At 43.6% G+C, this 18,867-nt stretch overlaps 1 protein-coding gene across 6 annotated transcripts in view; it reads left to right on the plus strand.

The window, feature by feature from the left end:
- The window catches only part of GAB2 (GRB2 associated binding protein 2), a 183,141-nt gene that overhangs the window by 142,143 nt on the left and 22,131 nt on the right, over positions 1–18,867 (plus strand). For all 6 annotated transcript variants that reach the window (XR_011484302.1, XR_011484305.1, XR_011484303.1 and 3 more), the window contains exon 3: positions 11,592–11,835. Coding sequence is in view for 1 of the 6 variants with exons in the window: in XM_020915162.2 (XP_020770821.2) it covers positions 11,592–11,835 (244 nt within the window). In the remaining 5 variants the exon portion in view is untranslated. The remainder of the gene's footprint in view (positions 1–11,591; positions 11,836–18,867) is intronic.

Consider the following 18,867-nt stretch of genomic DNA (forward strand, 5'->3'; position numbering starts at 1 on the left):
AGGACTGGTCTGTGGTTCTGGGTTTCTGGTTTACTTGCAGAATGTACCTGGGCCAACCAGATGTTCCTCAAACTCTTTTAGACACTAGGTTTGTTGGTTCCAGTTCTCCAAGAAGCTACTGTCAAGATGCATTTAGATGTTCGAGAGACTTACTGGGGCCAATGCCTGTGAAGGATGCTGGGAATGACCCTGAGAAAGGAAGAAAGCCCTCACTGGGCTGCAGGTCTGACACCAGAAATGGAGAGAAGGAAGGAAGGCAGATTAGAGCGCAGTGCAGATCTAAGACAGCTTCAGGCTGGTCACTGGAAAGTCTCAAGCCAAGGTTTCCCACTGGAGTCCCACTTCTCATAGGAACAGGCTGGTGTTCATCCTCCTGCCATTCTTTGTCAGTGAATGAGAACAGCGCAGGGGGAGTTAAGGGATGCAGAGGGCCAAGAGCTAGGACTGTTAGAAAATAGGCTACCCACATCAGGAGATCTGAGAGGCGTGTTTTTATGGCCACCATATTGAAGCATCAGCAATGGCCTCACATGAGGTTAAATAGTAGTAATAAGTGCTTTGATGAAAAGGAGACAGAGTAATGTGATAAGGAGTGACTGGAACTACCATGTGTAAAAATAGATAGCTAGTAGAAAGCTACCGTATAGCACAGATAGGTCAGCTCAGTGCTCTGTGCTGGCCTAGAGGGGTGGGGAGGGGTGGGGGGAGACCCACGGAGGGGACATATATGTGTGTGTATGTATACACACACATATACAGCTGATTTACTTCTGCATACAGCAGAAAGGAGCACAACGTTGTCAAGCAACTCTAACCCCCCACCCCCACCCCTCCCAGAAACACACATGATCTCTACACAGAAAATGACATCTGTGATATGGAAAAAGACTAAATGGTTAAGGATCAGAAAAAAAAAGGAAAAACTGGTGTTTTTTCCCAAGTCTGGCAGTATAAATCAGTCATGTTATTCTCTTGTACCTTCTGATTCTGTATGCTGACCAGGAGCTAGCTTGTTGTTTTTGCCCCAAGGTGTGCTAAAATGAAAATGAATATGATTTCTTATAATTATACTCATAAGCTCTCCAAACTGGCTTTTCTTGTGGTTCCTTCTCTTGATTATTCCAAAGCATAAGTTTAGGATTCACTGGTCTTAGTTTCAACCCACTTCTGTATCCTTAGTGACAGACTTAAATTAGATACTAAGATTTTTGAGAGAGGGCATGATTGTACAAACCAGACAGAGAACTACTAGTCTATGGGCTGGCAGACTTTCTCGCAAGGGCCAGATAGTCAATATTTCAGGCTTTACCACCTGTATGTTCTTTGTCACAAGTACTCCACTTTGCATAATAAGCAGCCATAAACAATATGTACATGAATAGGGGTAAAACTTTTATTTATAAAATCAGGCAGTGGACCAGATTTGACTTATGGTCCTTAGTTTGCCAACTCCTGTTCTAGTGTGATAATAATATGCCTTGGCAAGCCTGCTCAGATCCATGTACATATGGTCGTAGTGTGCGGGCCCTCCTGGGGATGTTAAAAAACAACTCTCCCTTTTGGATCCCAGTGGGGAAAAAAGGAGGATTGCTGAGGCATCAAGACACAAGAGTGGAAGATGAGTAGGGAAGCTCAAGATATGAAACCAGGAAATTGTTATGACCCCAGGACTGGAGGCCATGGCTGAGAAAGCGCTGCCGGCTGGAAGTTGAGTCCTGCCAGGCTCTCTGCCTGCTGTCCTCTACCACCGCTCGAAGGCCAGAGGATCCATTTGCATCCTTCAGTCCAGTCCTGCCTCTGTAACCAAACCCTGAAGATCTGCACACGCAGTTCACACCCCAGGTGAGCCCCGGATGGCGTGTTGAGGGAGAAGCCCCCTTTGTGGAGCACTGACCCACAGGCCCTGGGGCACCTCTGGAGGCCCTGGGACGCCCTACGCTGTCGGTCAAATTCTACCCGTTAGGACACAGATGCAGGTGCCATTCCGAGGTTCCACAGCAAAACCAGCTGAGAGTCCAGTTTCCTTTCCCTGAACCACGCTGCCTCTCCTGAAGGCACAGTGCTGGGGCAAGTCATGCTGTGGATCTGAGAATTCCCTCGGCAAGCCGGAGCGCTTAGAATCCCAGCCTCCCCATGCAGACTTGAGCAGTTCCAGGAATTGTTCTTGTGATTGTTGCCCCTAGTAATGATTCTTGATAAACTCCCATTATTAGCGTCTGACACTCATGGTTCATGCTGGTGGCCAGTTGTCTCTTAGTGAAAGCCACTGTCAGAGAAAGGGGAAACTTGCCTCTTGTGGAGTTGGTTAGTTTAAAAATACAGTGATATGGTTTCAGTATTTCAATGGAAAGGTCACAAAGGTCAAATGCATCATTGACGTGTGAGCTTATGGTGCCCTCTAGATGGATTGATTCCCATGGGAATACTAATGTGTTCCCAAAGTTCCTTGGGGGAAGGGAGAAGTGCTGCCCTGAGTATAAATTTGTTCTTCCCAACTGCAGTATAAACTCATAGAGCAAGGACCAGGTCCACTCTTTTTGATAGGCCTGTAGCTCTTAGCAGAGTTTCTACAATCAGTCCTCATGACCCTTAGTAAACAGCAAGAGTGCTTCATTCCATTTATGGATTGACTTTGTCGGGGAACCACAGTTTCTCCAACTGTAAGTGAGAGATTTGGGGATGAGGCGGGGAGCACAGTCAATAGTCAGCCAAAGCCCCACCTCAAAGATTCAGGAGTAAGTCTGTCACAACTGAGATGCACTATCCACATGGCAGGTAAGATGAGAAGGCAGCTCGTGGCCTGATCTGTCTGATGTGAGCAGGGCCGTGCATGCGCACCTAAATATAGACCAGCGGTCCCAAACCAGAAACACAGCTCAGACAGCCTCGCTAAGTGATAGCAGTTCCTGCCAGCCTGAACAGCAGCTGATGTGTGGATCCTGGAACTCTCCATTCCTTCTTCTGACCCCAAAAGGGTAGTTTCCGACAGAACTTACTGCCGTGATGTGTTTACTGAGCCCTTTGTTCTGATCTGGACGTTGAGTAGGCACAGTGTTGTGCTGAACACCGTCAGAGAAAACGGTCTAGGTCCTGAGTTCTAACAGCTCCCAGCCTCGGTGTTGAACAAGAGATTTGTGAATTCCCAGCATGAAAGGCAAAATGTAACACTACCAAAGATTTAGAGGAAGGCACGATTGGCTCTCACCAGAGACCTTCCAGAAAGCATGGCATTTGCTGTGGACCTCAGGTTCCCATCTCTGACATGAGATGCCCCTTACATAAGGGTGTGTGACCAGAGACTGGCTGCAGTGAGCTGCAGCCACTCACTACCTTTGCCCTGTGCCCTTCACAGGATCGATTTCTGCTAAAGTAGACTGAGAGATCATACCCACCAAGGTCAGGGTGCTCGGGCTTGGCTCTTGGATCTCCAGGACGGTGTTCTTTCCCAGATCCTTCCTCAGAAGTGGCGGCAGGGGGGGCCTGGCCCCTGAGAAGTTTCACAGGGTCCCCTGTTTCTGCCTGTCTCTGCGTCCTCTTTTCTCTTCCTCCGCTTTATAGTTTTTATAAACATTAGGAGCCTTATACTTTTGAACTTGGGGAATTATTTATACTAGTCTTCAGTAGTTTGATCCAGCAAATGTTTACTTTCCATGCAAATATGAGTAACATAAACTCATGACAAAACAGCAATTCTACTATCCAGTGTCTTGGTCATCAGATCTCCTGACTTGATTCTGCCCTGCTCCCCCCCCCACCCCATTATAGAGAATATATCTTTATTCACACGGATACATCTTTCCACTGGTACTGCAGAAGGAGCCCTGAGCTACAGGAGCTAAGTTTTAATTCCAGAGTTTACATCTGACCCCTTGTATGTCCTTGGACAAGTAGCCTCACCTTTCTGGACTATAGTTTCTCCAATTGTAAATGAGAGATTTGGGGGTGAGCGAGGAGGACAGTGATGATAATTGAATGACTAGACACCAGGATCCCTTCCAATTGCCATGTTATGGGAGTTATTGTGTTTGACTGTAAATGTATGAATAACTTCTCTTTATAATGATGTCCGCAGGAGGATTTTGAGGATTACTCCTTCTTAAATAACTTTGGGCTTGTGATTGTGAGTTAAAATGACCTGGATCTGTTGATCCAAGTTTGCCATCCTATCAACAGGATGTTTTTATTTCCTTTCTTTTTTTTAATATTTACTTATTTATTTGGCTGCACCGGGTCTTAATTGCAGCATACAGGATCTTTCCTTGTGCCACACAAACTCTTAGTTGTGGCATGCAGCCTGTTATTTGTGGCTCATGGGATCTAGTTTCCTGACTAGAGATTGAACCCAGGCCCCCTGCATTGGGAGCACAGAGTCTTAGCCACTAGACCACTAGAGAAGTCTAAGGCTTTCGTTTTTAGAACTCACTACCTCTCTGATTCTTGCTTTTCATTTAGCTTTCTCCAGGGATCACTCGTTCCATAAAATCCTTCACCACTGTTTGCAAAATTCTTTCATTAATCATCTTCTCCCAGGTAAGAACCCTCAGAATCTTACCACTTGTCTACTTCTAGGAACAAATGATATAATGTAACAAGTAGCAACCAACAACCATTTACTTAGTATTTAATAGTTACTATTTACTCATATTTTATCTCATTGGATCCTTCAAAGGACCCTGTAAAGTGTTCAGTTCTCTTTGGCATTTGACAGTGTGGGAGAGGAGGTGCAGAGAGATTAAAAGTTTTGTCCAAGGCCCTGCGGCAAAGTCGTCTGAGAATGTGGACTCCCACGTTTCTGACCCACTTCAGCCTCTTTCTGTTGCTTGCCCGTTCCTTTTGAATTGCCCATGAACAGATGATAAGGAGGGCCAGGAAGAATGTGGATGGTTTCCAATTTGGAAGTTCGATGATACCAGGAAAGATCTGGGGAAGAATGTGTTCTTTCATTTGGCTTTCAGAGCTTGCTTTGCCCTTGATTTTTCAGTCAACCCTAAGGCTTCTGCCCCTGCCCCAGAATTAAGAACCAGAGATTATTAAAAACCAAGCCACTGGTTCTGAATCTAAATCTCTGTGTAAATATGACTCATTAGATCTTACATGGGGCAGCTCTCTGAAGTTTCCCAAAGATGACTTTGATGTGAATCCCTCATCTAATCCAAGTCCTTGCTTTTATAAGCAGAGAAGACAGGGCTCAGAAAGGTGGAATTGCGTTCCGAAGCTCAATCCGCCAACTGGGGACAGAGCTGGGCCTCGACCCTCCTTCTGCTGTTTGACTCTGCCTCCCATAAAGCTAGTAGCATTCACCGCATAAGGATTGTGTAGGAATTCTTCTCTCTCCACGGTTGAAAAGAATTGATTTTGAAGACAAAGTGATCTAATTTAGATCGAGGCTCTGCCGCTTTCTAGGTCTGTGACCCAGAGCTCATTATTAACGTCTCTGCACTTCAATTTCTCCATTCCCCCCCATAAAACAAAACAAACAAAAACAATGGAGGAAATAATATCTACTTCACAGGGTAGACTAGAGACGCATAGCAGGTGCTTGCTAGGTGGCAGCTGTAATTATAGTCAATATAGACGTTTGGTTCTTATTACTTTCACATATAGCATCTGTACCAGGTATAATTGTGACTTGGAAAGCGATTCCATACCTCTTGGCCAATGTCAAGGTCTCAACCACTTCCACATGTACCCTAGGAATAGAAGCAGTAAGAGTAGTGGATTGCTCTGCTAAATACTTTGTATACTTGGCCTCCAATCCTTGAAGCAGCCCTGCAAACTGTGTGTTCTCCCTGATGAACAAGTAAGGTTCCGAGAGATTTATGTAACCTGTCCAAGGCCAGAGCCAGGAGTGTGCTCGGCCAGGGTTTGAGTCCTGCCTGGGCTCCAGCATAAGCTTTGGTCTACCATTTTATGGGTTCTGAGACCCACTAAGGCTTGGGGTGAGGGTTTGGGAGGGGGGATAAAGATTAAAAGGGCATTGAGATAAGGGAACCAGTCATTATTTGGCCAGTCATCTTTTCCAGAAACTCTCGCCAACCACCCCTTTCCTGCTCCTGTTATCACTAGCCAGTGGATGGCTGGGCTGGGCTGGGCTGGGCTCCTCTGCTGAAATCCTTCAGAGCTTTCCTGTTCTAGAGTTTTGCAAGAAAGTGGGAGGAGTGTTTTTATGCTGGGCAGGCTTCCCATGAGTGATTGTGGAAAGGAAGGGGAGTGATTTTGTAGGGCCCTAAAAAGAAGCCAGGAAGACGAGGAAAAAATAAAACCCTGTTGAAAAGAAAACAAATTGACTCAGGCGTTTTCTGACATTATCTTTCGTCTAGACTTGGAGATCGAAGCTCAGGCCAGAAGTCTGGAAATGCCCATTTTCTTCTTGCTGTGTAACTGACCTTCCTAATGACCCAAGACACATCATTACAACTGCTTGATAGCCACACACCAAAAACAGCCCAGCTACGTATTGTCTAATGTTTTCCTTTATTTTTAGCAGTCTTTCTTTTCCTCAGGAGGTACCCAGGCAATAAAAACAAATCTTAAACGAACATTTTATATGAGTGCTTAGACTTGTTTTCACAAGCTTATCTCATTTGCCCTTTACAGCAGCCCAGGGTTTACCCTCCCAACCTCACAAGTAAGCAGCCAGAGCCCAGAGGCCTGTCCACGGCCTCATAAAGGCAGAGTTGGAACCGGGTCCCTGGTCTCCTGATGCCTGTCGCATGCACGAGGCCCATACACTGTGAGGTGGAATTCCAACTGCTTGAGGCTTTTCACCCCAAACCATAAGTTCTAGCTTTTTGTTCACCTGAGCTGCCCACTGCCTTGCTATGACCATGGGGTGAAGCCCTTTACAGTGGGGTTGGAGGAGGTATAGGGAACTGAAGGTAGGAAGCAGGGAATGTCTTTTTCTCAAGGGAGTTTAGCGAGAGCTTGGTATTTACTGAGTGTTCAGTTTTCAGAGAGGAAATAAAGAAAAACTAAAGGTCACATGAGTTTAACTGGATGACTGTTAATCTCTTGCATATATTTTACACTGCACACTTTGCAAAGGGCTTATTCCTGTGTGTGTGTTTAATTCACATACTATATATCACTCAAAGTATACAAGTCAGTGGTTTTATTCACAGGATTGTGCAACCATCATCACAATCTAATTTAGGAACATTTTTATGACCCCAAAAAGAAACTTTGTCCCCATTAGAGGTCACTTCCTATTTCCATCATCACCCCAGCCTTAAGCAACTACTAATCTATTTTCTGTCTCTGAATATTTACCAATTCTAACATTTTATACAAGTAGAATCTAGCTTCCTTTCACTTAGCACAATGCTTTCAGGGTTTATTCATTTTGTAACATGTATTTGTACTTTTTTCTTTCTACGCTGAATAATGCTCCATTATGTGATATGCCACTTTCTCTCTATATATCCATCAGCTTATAGGAATTTGGATTGTTTCCACTTTGGCTATAATAAGTAAAGCTGCTGTGTTTACAGGTTTTTCTGTGGACGTATGTTTCCATTACTCCTAGGTATATACCTACAAGTGGAATTGCTGGGTCATGTGGTGATCCTGTGTTTAACTTTTTGAGGAACTGTCAACTGTGTGTGTTTATAAATTTACTGAGATATGTTTCCTATATTGGGCTTTTTGGTGGCTCAGTGGTAAAGAATCTGCCTGCCAGTGCAGGAGATGCAGATTCGATCCCTGAGTCAGGGATCCCTGGGGAAGGGGATGGCTAGCCTACCAGTTCTCTTGCCTGGGAAATTCCACAGACAGAGGAGCCTGGCGGGCTCCAGTCCATGGGTCACGAAAGAGTCGGACACGGCTTAGCTTCTAAGCAACAATTTCTTGTACCATGAAAGTCACCCATTTAAAGTATACAGTTCAGTGGTTTTAGTATTTCCTAGGGTTGTGCAACCATCACCACAGTCTAATTTTAGAAAATTTTCATCAGCCTCAAAAAGAAACACCATTCTCATTAGCAGTCACTTTCCATTCCTGCTTACCACCCCACCCCCTTCCCAGGCAACCACTAGTTTACTTGCTGTCTTTGAATTTTCCTATTCTAGACATTTTGGATAAATAAAGTCATGTGACCCATAGTCTCTTGTCACTAGTTTCTTTCACTTAGCACAGTGTTTTGGGGGTTCATCCATATTGTGGCATGTTGTTAGTATTTCACTCATTTATGTAACTGAATAATGTTCCCTTGTGTGAATATCCCGCATTTTGTTTATCCAGCCTCTACCTCTGTCATCCCATTGTGTCCTGCCTGTGTGTCTTTGTCTCTGTTTTCTTATAAGGACTCCAGTCACTGGAGTAAGGCCCACACTAACCCCTTGTAACTTCATTTTAATTCATTATATCTGCAAAGACCCTACTTTCAAATAAGGTCACATTCTGAGGTTCCATGGGTTTTGGAGGGGACACTGTTGAACCCAGTAAGACACCAAGGAGTAATCACATGAATTTAGATAGAAGTCTTTAAAGTTGCAAGCTGAGGTAGGATTTCTGGCAAAGTTTCATCTTTGGAAGAGCTGTCCTGGGGCTGTAGGCCATTACGGAGCTAACTGGCTTCACAGACGTGGCTTCATGTCAGAAGAGTGGGATTCCAAGTGTCTCTGGGCCCAGCTCATCCTAACCCCTACTCCAGCTTATCACCAGACCTCGAAAACCTCTCTGATTTTGACCATAAGAAACAAGCATGAATGGATTTTTGTGCCAGAGAAAATTGTTTTATTCATTCAACACATATGTAATGAATACCCACTATGTGCTGGGACTGTTCTAGGCACCAGAGATAATAGAGGAGACTGGAACACATTTTGAGTACCTACAACTTGTGGCACTTCTCTCACCCTTTCTGCATTTCTTCTTACAGCCACCCTCTGGCAATTTGTAAATAAGGGAACTGAGACTAGGGTGAAATGATTTCTCCTCCTCTGTGACTAAACAGACTGTGTCGCTTTTGAGCTGGAGGCACTGAGGCTGGGTCAGTCTTCCTTTGAATGCTCCACAACATAGAGGACATGAAGAAGGAATGACAAGGTGACAAGGGTGACAAGGCAGGATAAGTTGGTTGTCACAAAATGGCTATTCTTGTCAGTTTGAGGAACCCGGTCTTTATTCTGAAGGTAATGAGGAGTCACGGATGGTATTGAGGGGGTTTGACTTATTATGCTATGTACTTCAGACATTTAATCAACACATGATTGTGGAGTTGTGTCATAGACGGGGCTTCACTCTAGGGATAAAATTGTTACAAAAGGGACAGTATCTCTGCCCTCACTGAGTTTATAGCCTAATGTATGGAGTGATACAGACGAGGTTGGTATTCTCCTGAAATTCTGTTTGAAACACAAGAAAGAACAAGTGAGAAGCACAGTTGAAGAAATAAACAGGAAAGTGGTTTTAAGAAGAGAGAGTTTGCAAGTCATCCTGAGGATCGCAGGGATCCATTGTTGCATTTTAAGCAGGGCAGGGGCATAATGACATGAGGTGGTCATTGAGAAACAGGGAAGGGTGATAGATAATGCCTGGGTTTCTGTCTCAGAGAACTGACCGGATGGCGGTGTTGATGTGCTTCACTGAGATACAGAATGCAGGAGGAGCTCCACTGAGATTGTGGAGTTTGACCTGCTTGTGGGACAGCTGAATGGAGGTGCCCGGCAGTTTGGGGGGCTGGCGGGGAGGAAGGGACGGGGAGCAATTATAGGACAGAGAGCTCAGGAAAGAGAAGCGAGCCAGCGATTAAGATTTGTGAGTTGTCATCAGATGGCGGAAGCTGTGAGAACGGACAGGATACCCTGGAGAGTCTCCAGAGGGAGAGTGAGGTCACAGGAGGGTGTGGGCAGAGTGCTGAGGAAAGCCCCCCTGTAAGGGCTGGTCGGGGAGGAGGCTGCAGAAGACCACGGACAGCGTAGGATGCCCCCAGAGGCTGCCCTGCCACCTCCCCTGGGTCTCCCCTGGGGCTGGGCCTTCTCCTCTCCTGGGTTGTCAACCCTCTCCTCTGCCATCAGAGAGCTCATCTCGCACATCTAATGGCGTAACGAAGCCATTGATTCTGTTAACAGACATCCAGTTCACAAGACCTATAATGGACATTCACTTTGGAGGCCGACAGAGCTGTCGATGGAACAGTTTTTCCCCAGAGGCCCGTGGCGTTTCCTGCTATATGCTGGCATTAGCTGTCCTGTCCAGCATCAGAAAAGACTGGAGAGTCATTAACACTGTAGAGCTGGTGATCCCGCCCTGGGCCATGAGAAGGGTGCTAAAACAGGTCAGATAATGGGGTAGAAAGAGAACTAAGTCCCCTCTGAAGTGTTCACTCGCCCTAGAAAGCCCCTATCATCACCACTAAAACCTCAACCCCCACTGGCCATCACACTGCCAGAAAGGACATCTTTAACCTTTCTTTTGAGCAAAAAGTTTTGCTGGTGGAATTACTGTATGCTGAATACATTTTTTTTTTTTTTTTTGCTTATTCTGCAAAGACAGACTCAGAACTTGTCCTATGTACCTGGGCTTTATTAGGTAAATGCTGGCACTGAAGAGGTAACATCACCAATCACTGCTTTTAGACACCCATGGGCCAGGCAAGGAAGCAGGATGACAGTGGATATAATGAAGCTTGGGCCACATGCTGTTCGCACCCGGAACAATGGCCAAGTCCAGGAAGGTTTCAGGGAAAATATGATATCCGTGTAGGGTCTTAAAAGTCTGCCTATGAACGCCAAAGGAGTAAAATCCACGCGGAAGGAACAGCCCAAACCAAAATAAAGAATCATAAAAGGGGCTGGTGTGTCCATGGACTGATGAAGCTTCCATATGCCTGGGGTATGGGAGGAGGAAAGCAGGAAATAGGTCAGACTGTGAAAGCTCTTGTATGTTGTGCTAAGGCATTTGGACTAAGCTTAGAGAGCCAGCCAAATGAATAATGCCCTTGGCTTGGGGTGTAGCACTCTAAACTATTATCTGTCTTTAATACCTCGCTTCCTTTCTAACACAACAGCGAGAGTTAAAGATAAGAGTTAAGAAAAAAAAAAAAAAAAGCCCATAGACAGAGAGTGGCGGGTACAGGGGCAGGGCAGCATCGTCCTGGGAGGACATGGAAGGGCAGGCTGGAGGGGCTGGGACCGCTCTGAAGGACTGACGGTTCCATGTACTTTTATCAGGTAGTGCAGTGACACATGGCCCAGGCCCCTCGGTGAGTAAGTCTTCAGGAAGCAGAGCTTCATTTAATAAAGCCAGCTAGCTTTGAGGGAGGCGATGCCCCGGGAGCCCCCAGAGAGAGGGGAGGCAGTGGCCTTCCCTTGCCCACGGCTGGCCTCGCCCCAGCACCCGAGTCCACGCCTGGACCGAGAGCAGCCTCGCCTCCCGGAGGCGGGGCAGGTGGTGCCGGGGCGATGGTGGCCTCCGGGCGACCCCAGGGGCAGCGCGGAGGCCCTGAGCCAGGAGCGGGGCAGTGGGGACGCTCCTGCTGCTGGCCCGCTGCCTCTGCCCCTCACAGCCCCTCTCCCTCCGGCCGCCCGGCCCGGGCGAGGGCCGCCTTCCCTTCCCCTTCCCCTCACGCCGCTCTTCCTCTCTGCTCACAGACTCCCTGAGGAACGTCTCCTCCGCCACGCACGGGCCGCGCTCCTCTCCAGCGGAGCTCAGCAGCTCCAGCCAGCACCTCCTCCGGGAACGGAAGGCCTCGGCCCCGTCGCACTCCAGCCAGCCGACCCTGTTCACCTTCGAGCCCTCGCTGTCGAACCACGCGCAGCCGGCCCTGTCCACCAGCGCGCCGCAGGAGTACCTCTACCTGCACCAGTGCATAAGCCGGAGGGCCGAGAACACACGGTAGGCGCGCGGGCCTTGCCGAGTCCCAGTCCCGCTCGCGGGGCCCAGTCCTTTCAGCCTCTGCTTTTTAATTTTGAAGACGCGGGAGTAAACTATCACTATATCTTTCCAGGTGACCAGATACATAATTATAAAACAAAAACACCGTTGCTCTAGTTTAGGTAGCCTTCACATTTTATTGGTATCGTCTACGTTGCTATATAATGATACTTGGATTCCAAAGAAGCCTTTCATTATCAAAAGTCTTGCTATAAGAATTGTGTTTAATTTGGGGGAAAAGGCTAGAAGCTAGAAGTTTCAGAAGTTTCTAGAAGTTTGGGAGAAGCTAGAGTTTCAGAATTGAAAACAAAGTCAGCTGCCTTTGTTGACCCTAACAATATAGCTGTAAAACCTGGACATTGTTGAATAAATCCATGTCCACTGCGGCGTTCCGTGCGGCAGCCACTCTCCACATGTGGCTATCTAAATTTGAGTCAATTAAAGTTAAATAAAACGGGAACTTCCCTGGTGGTCCAGTGATTCACAATCTGCCTGCCAGCGCAGGGGATACATGTTTGATCCCTGGTTGGGGAACTAAGCGCCCACAGGCCATGGAGCAGCTAAGCCCCCTTGCCACAGCGCAGGAGCCACAGCAAAAGTCCCGCATGATGCAGCTACGACCTGACCCAGCAAAGTAAGTCACAGCTGTGACTGTGGTGATGATGAAAGAAAATAGATGCCAAAGATGTCTGTAATAGCATAAATTTAAAAGAACATTATTTTAATTAAATAACACTAAGAATTAAGTTCCTCAGTTGCACCAGCCATGTTTCAAGTGCTTGCTGGCCACACGTGGCCAGCCAGTGGCTGCCACACACGGTCATGCAAATACACAATATTTTCATCATCACAGAAAGTCGTAGCAAGAACTCCCTGCTCTAGAGTTAAGTTTTTGTTTTTCTGACACTGAAAACTCTCTCAGATATAGAGCCTGTACATACTTTTATTACCTTTTATTCTCATCTTTAGGGTAAGCAAAAGCACAGAGCTTGTGGACTTTGCCGGAACTGGTTCCCAGTTGTACCATGGCCAGCAGATTGCAAATCACGTTCTTGTATTAATTAACTTAGAAACAACTAATTTGTGTTATGAGAATTAAGGCAGTTAGCTGGTTTATTGATAAATCACATCACAGAATATTTTCATGCATAATCACACTTCAGTTCAGCTGCTCAGTTGTGTCCGACTCTTTGCGACCCCATGAATCACAGCACGCCAGGCCTCCCTGTCCATCACCAACTCCCAGAGTTTACTCAAACTCATGTCCATCGAGTCGGTGATGCCATCCAGCCATCTCATCCTCTGTCGTCCCCTTTTCCTCCTGCCCCCAATCCCTCCCAGCATCAGGGTCTTTTCCAATGAGTCAGCTCTTCACATGAAGTGGCCAAAGTAATGGAGTTTCAGCTTCAGCATCAGTCCTTCCAGTGAACACCCAGGACAGATCTCCTTTAGGATGGACTGGTTGGACCTCCTTGTAGTCATACACTGAGAGGTTTCTAGGGTCGATCACTTCTCTCTGTTTCACAGATGAAGAAACCAAGACTCAGGACTTCTGAATGACAGAGGTAGGACTAGAACCCAAGCTTCTCCTTTCTGGTCGTGTACTCTTCTCTACACCATGCTATTCTGTGATTCAGGTTTTCTGAGTCATTTTCACACACTCCCAATACTCAGTTTGAAATCTGCCTCAAAAAACTCATTTTCCTCAAGCAGCGTGATTCATCTGTGAACTTTCGCTAGTTCAGGCAACCTCCATCAACATACACATGAGGGGCTGAGTTCTACACAGCTAGAATGAACTAACCAAGATCACTGAGCTAGTTAGTACCTGGTTCTTCTGAACCACAGACCAGGGACAGTGGTAGAATGCAAAGTATTTTGCAGGCTCTGCAGTTCAGTCAGTTACGGTTTCAGATTCAGCTTTGGCCACTTCTTTGTGACCTTGGGGGCCATTTATTTAGCCTTCTTGATCTTCAGTTTCCTTCTCTGCAGAGTGAGAATAATTAACTCATGAGCATAATTAATGAACATAAAATTTCAAAACATTTCTGAGGTACCCGTGAGGTGGGAGGTCCTCAGGACATATTGCCAGATGCTCTCTCAGGCCACCACCCCTTCCGCTACACATAGGATCACAGGGGAGTAAAGAATGAGAGGCTGTACAGTCATTGTTTTATTGAAAGACAGAGCACTTTATATTAGTGTCTCTCAAACAAGAACGTGCACATGAAATACCCAAGCATCTTGCTGAAATGCTGCTTCTGATTCAGTGGGCCTGTGGTGAGTCCTGAGATCCTGGTATTCTGCAAAACTGTAAATGATGCTAGTGCAGACTGCAAATCACACTTTCATTTTTATATTTATGTTACTGTCCTTTGGGACAGGATTCAGAGCACATAATAGTTGCATGATAAATATTTGAACAAATCTGTGTTATGGAAATATGTTATCTCCATAGCCTATGGATGTTAATGAATGAGACAGAACTTATCTACATCTGGGGAAGCAACTTGATTGTGGGGCCTTGATCAAGTTATGCTTTTCTCTGTGTCTTTGTTTTGATTTGTGTGGGTGTGGGAGCAAGAGGCTGATGAGTAGGATCTCAGGGAGATTTTAAAAAATAGTAAACTCAAACAGTGTTTGTAGGATTCCAAACAGGAACGAAGGGTGGGAAGGAAGCTTTCTTTAGAAGGATATGTAGTCTGGTGGTAGTTGAGCAGTGTGCATGATACCAAACATACTATAACAATTATAAACTCCAGACAAAATGTTTTGTTTAAAAAAAAGGGACCCACGCTCAAGGAGATTCAATGTACATGACTTGTCTTTTGAATGAAATTCCTGTAACATATCACCCCAAGTCTTAAGTAGATAGTGAGAAATTGCTGGTCACTTGAAGACACTGAGAAGCTGACCTGTAGCCAAGAGAACTCAGGTCATAGAAACAAAATAAGCTTTTGGAGCTAGCATACAAAGACTTTAAAACAGTTGTGTTGATTGCTTTAATCTGTGGCAGGGAGGGAAAATGGATAATGAGTAAAGAGATGGTGAAATTTAGGGAAAAGAAACTTTGAAAAAGAACGTATATGTTTCAGCTCCCCTATGGTGGCAGAAACCACTACAGATTATCCTTCCCACTAATTACAACTAAAAACTCCAGGCAAAATATAATTACCCAAAGACTCTGTAAATGAAAGGAAGCAGATTGTGGAGGAGAGCAAAATTTGGAGATGCAACTACACAGAGTAAATTTTCTGTCTCTGGTGGGTTTGTCCTGAGTATGGACCCCCTCCCAAAGCAGCATAGTGGGGCAGGCTGCTGAAACTCTAATAGAAATCTCATCTTTCTGCTTAGAGGAGCCAGAAAAGGAGCCCTTTGGGGCCTGGGGAAGAGTGGAGTATCCCAGAGTGGAGAGAGCTAGAGAAGGGATTTCCTAATTCTGGATCTAAAACCACACAAGTCTCAGGGTCATCTTGAGGGGGTTGTGGGCATGGAGCAGTGCAGTGCTCAGTCGTGTCCGATTCTTTGCGACCACATGGATTGTGGGGTCCCTGGAATTCTCCAGGCAAGAATACTGGAGTGGATTGCCATTTCCTTCTCCAGGGGATCTTTCCCGACCCAAGGCATAGAACCCAGGTCTCCCACACTGCAGGCAGACTCTTCACTGTCTGACCCACCAGGGAACCCATGTGTGAGATAGACTCAAACCAGCATAACAAGAGCTTTGTGAACTAAACTGAGATTTTTACTACCACACACAAAAGGAGAAACAGAACTTAAGAGGCTAAACCTAACCATGTTGATTGCCTGCAGAAATAAACACATCAGTATTTTCCAGAGGATGATAAAAGAATGCAGTCTACACAACATTCAGAATATAATCCAAAATTTCTGGGCATACAGAAAATGAGCAAACTATAACTAATTCTCGAGGGAGAGCACAGAGACAAACCTCATTATTACCAATGTTGGAGCTACTACACACAGATTTAAAAGCCCATATTATAACAATATTTCATATGATAAAAGAAAACACACTTGAAATTAATGAAAAGGAAAAGAAACTGTTATCAACCCAGAGGTCTAAATTCTTCAAAAGTATTCCTTCAGAAATGAAAACGAAGTAAGACATTCTCAGGTGAAAAAGAAATAAGAGAATTTCTAGGAGATTTAATTTAAAGAAATAACAAGGCTTAAGCAAGGTATTACCAGAAGAAAACTATGAGCAGGAATGAGGAAAGACGAGCAGAAATAGTAAATATCTTCAAAATTACAAAATATTGTTTTTTCCCTTCTAAATTCTTTAAAATATGTATGAGTGTTGAAAACAAATATTAAACATTGTCTAGTGGGGTTTTTACATGGTTTTATTTCTCTTCAACCTGAAGTTCCTTTTTTTTTTTTTTTAACTTTATTTTATTTCATTTTGGCCATACTGCATGGCTTATGGGGACCGCTCCCTGACCAGGAACAGAACCTAGGCCCATGGTGGTGAAAGTGCCAAGTGCTTACCACTGGACTGCCAGCAAACTCCCGTGAGGAGCTTCCCTTACCAGTTATGGCCATGTGAGTCCCCTGTTGACCAGTTTTCCCAACTTTCACTTATCTGAAAATACCTGTATTTCACCTTTGATTTTATTTATTTTATTGAAGTATACAATTGATTCACAGTGTTGTGTTATTTCTGCTGTATAGCAGTGGTTCAGTTATACACAAATAAAATACACATTCTTTTTCATACTTCTTTTCATTATGGTTTATCACAGAATATTGACTATAGTTCCCTGTGCCATACAGTATCACCTTTATTTTTGAGAGATATTTTTGCTTAGTATAAAAATGGCTTTATTTCAGCATTCTAAAGGATGCCATTCTATGGTCTTCTTGACTTTCATTGTTTTTGATGTGAGGTCAACTGTTCTTTTTATTCTTATTCTCCTGGATGTAATTATATCTTTCTTCCTCTGATTTTTTTTCTCCTTTTAAAAAAAAATTGTCTTAAAATATGCACAATAGAAAATGTACTATCTTAACCATTTTTAAGTGTACAGTTCAGTAGTGTTAAGTACTTTCACACTCACGCAACCAATCTTTGGAACTCTTTTCATCTCTCAAAATTTAAACTCTGTATCCTTAACTTCTCATTTCACCTTCCCCCAGCCCCTAACAACCTTCCATTCTACTTTTTATCTGTATGAATTAGGCTTCTCTCAGTAACCCATTTAGGTGGAATTACAGTGTTTTTTATGACTGGATTATTTTACTTAGCATAAAGCCTTCAGAATTCATCTGTATAATAGCAAGTGTCAGGATTTTCTTCCTTTTTAAGGCTAAGTAAATATTTAATTGCATGTATACTCTTCAGTAGATGCTAAGAAAGATTTGACAAAACATAATACACTTTTATAAAAAATATTTCTTAGCAAACTGTAAATAGAGAAGAACTATCTCAAACTAAGACTTCTAAGGACAGCCTACAGCCAGTATCACACCTAATGGAGAAATAGTAAATATAGTCCCCTCATACTGTGGATAAGGAGACAATACCTGCTCTCACTACTTCTATTCACGGTTGTACTAGAGATCCTAGTGAGTTCAGTAAGGGAACAAAAAATATAAAAGGCACAAATGCCAGAAAGGAAGATGTAACAGTTTCTGTTTGCAGGTAACATGCTTGTTTATATTAAAAATCCTAAAGAATATAGAAAATAAATACTATAATTAATCAGTGAATTTTAGCAGATTCACAGGAAAAAAGATTACTATACAAAAATAACTTACTAGCAACAAAAAAAAAATGAAAAAGTGAACTTTAAAAATCTATATAACGATGTCAAAAGAAGTGGACTGCTTAGGAATAAATTTAACAAAAGACGTGCAAGACCTCTTCACTGAAATCACTAACATTGCTGAGGGAAATTAAAGACCTAAATATGGAGGGTAATAATATATTATAGTTATGAATTGGAAGACCTTGTTAGATACCATTAGCTACCATTATTAAAATGGTAATTCTTCCCAAATTAATCTGTAGATTCAGTGCAATCCAAATAAAAATCCCAGCAAGCTTTCTCACAGAAATTGATAAGCTAATTCTAAAATGTATATGAAAATGTGAATAACCAAAGTGATTTAAAAAAAAAAGAAACAGCACAAAGTTAGAGGACTTATACTACCTGATTTAAAGACCTTCTGTCAAACTAAGGTTAATCATGACAGTTGTATTAATGAAAAGGTAAACATATAAATCACTAGAACAGATTAGTGAATCTGGAGGGGTTAGAATGAATATATATATATAATATTTTTTTTTTTTTTTAACTAAGACACCAATAGGGAAATGAAAGTTTTTTCAACAAATATATATCTATATAGGAATTTTTAAAAACCTTTACTTTCTGTCACACTTCTCAAAAGCTAAATGTATCAGAGACCTGAATGTAAAGTCTAATACTCTGAAACTTATAGAAGGAAATATCCCTGTGATCTTGGGGTAAGGAAAGATTTTTATATGGGATTTAAAAAGCAGAAATCATGAAAGAAAAAACCAATAGTCTTTATCAAAATTAAAACGTTTGCTCTTTAAAAGATTCCATTAGGAAAATAAAATGGCGAACTTTCCTGGTGGTCCAGTGGTTAAGAATCTGCCTCACAATACAGTGGACATGGGTTCGATCCCTGGTCAGGGAACTAAGATCCTGCATGCTGTGCAGTGCAGACAAAAAGGTACAACAACAAAAAGCAAGTCAGCAAATATTAGAAAATACTCAAAGCATATATCTGACAGAGAACTAATTTCTAGAATACATAAAGAGCTATTACAACTCAGGAAGAAGACAAGCAACCAAATTTTTTAGAATGGGCAAAAGATTTGAAGAGACACTTCACAAAAAAAGATATAAGAATGGCCAATAATAAGCACACGAAAAGATGCTGAGCCATCAGGGAAAGGCAAATAAAGCCTCAGTTAAGTTTTGCTTAATCTCCACTGGG

This window comes from Odocoileus virginianus, chromosome 28, assembly GCF_023699985.2.
Source record: "Odocoileus virginianus isolate 20LAN1187 ecotype Illinois chromosome 28, Ovbor_1.2, whole genome shotgun sequence".
Taxonomy (NCBI): Eukaryota; Metazoa; Chordata; class Mammalia; order Artiodactyla; family Cervidae; genus Odocoileus; species Odocoileus virginianus.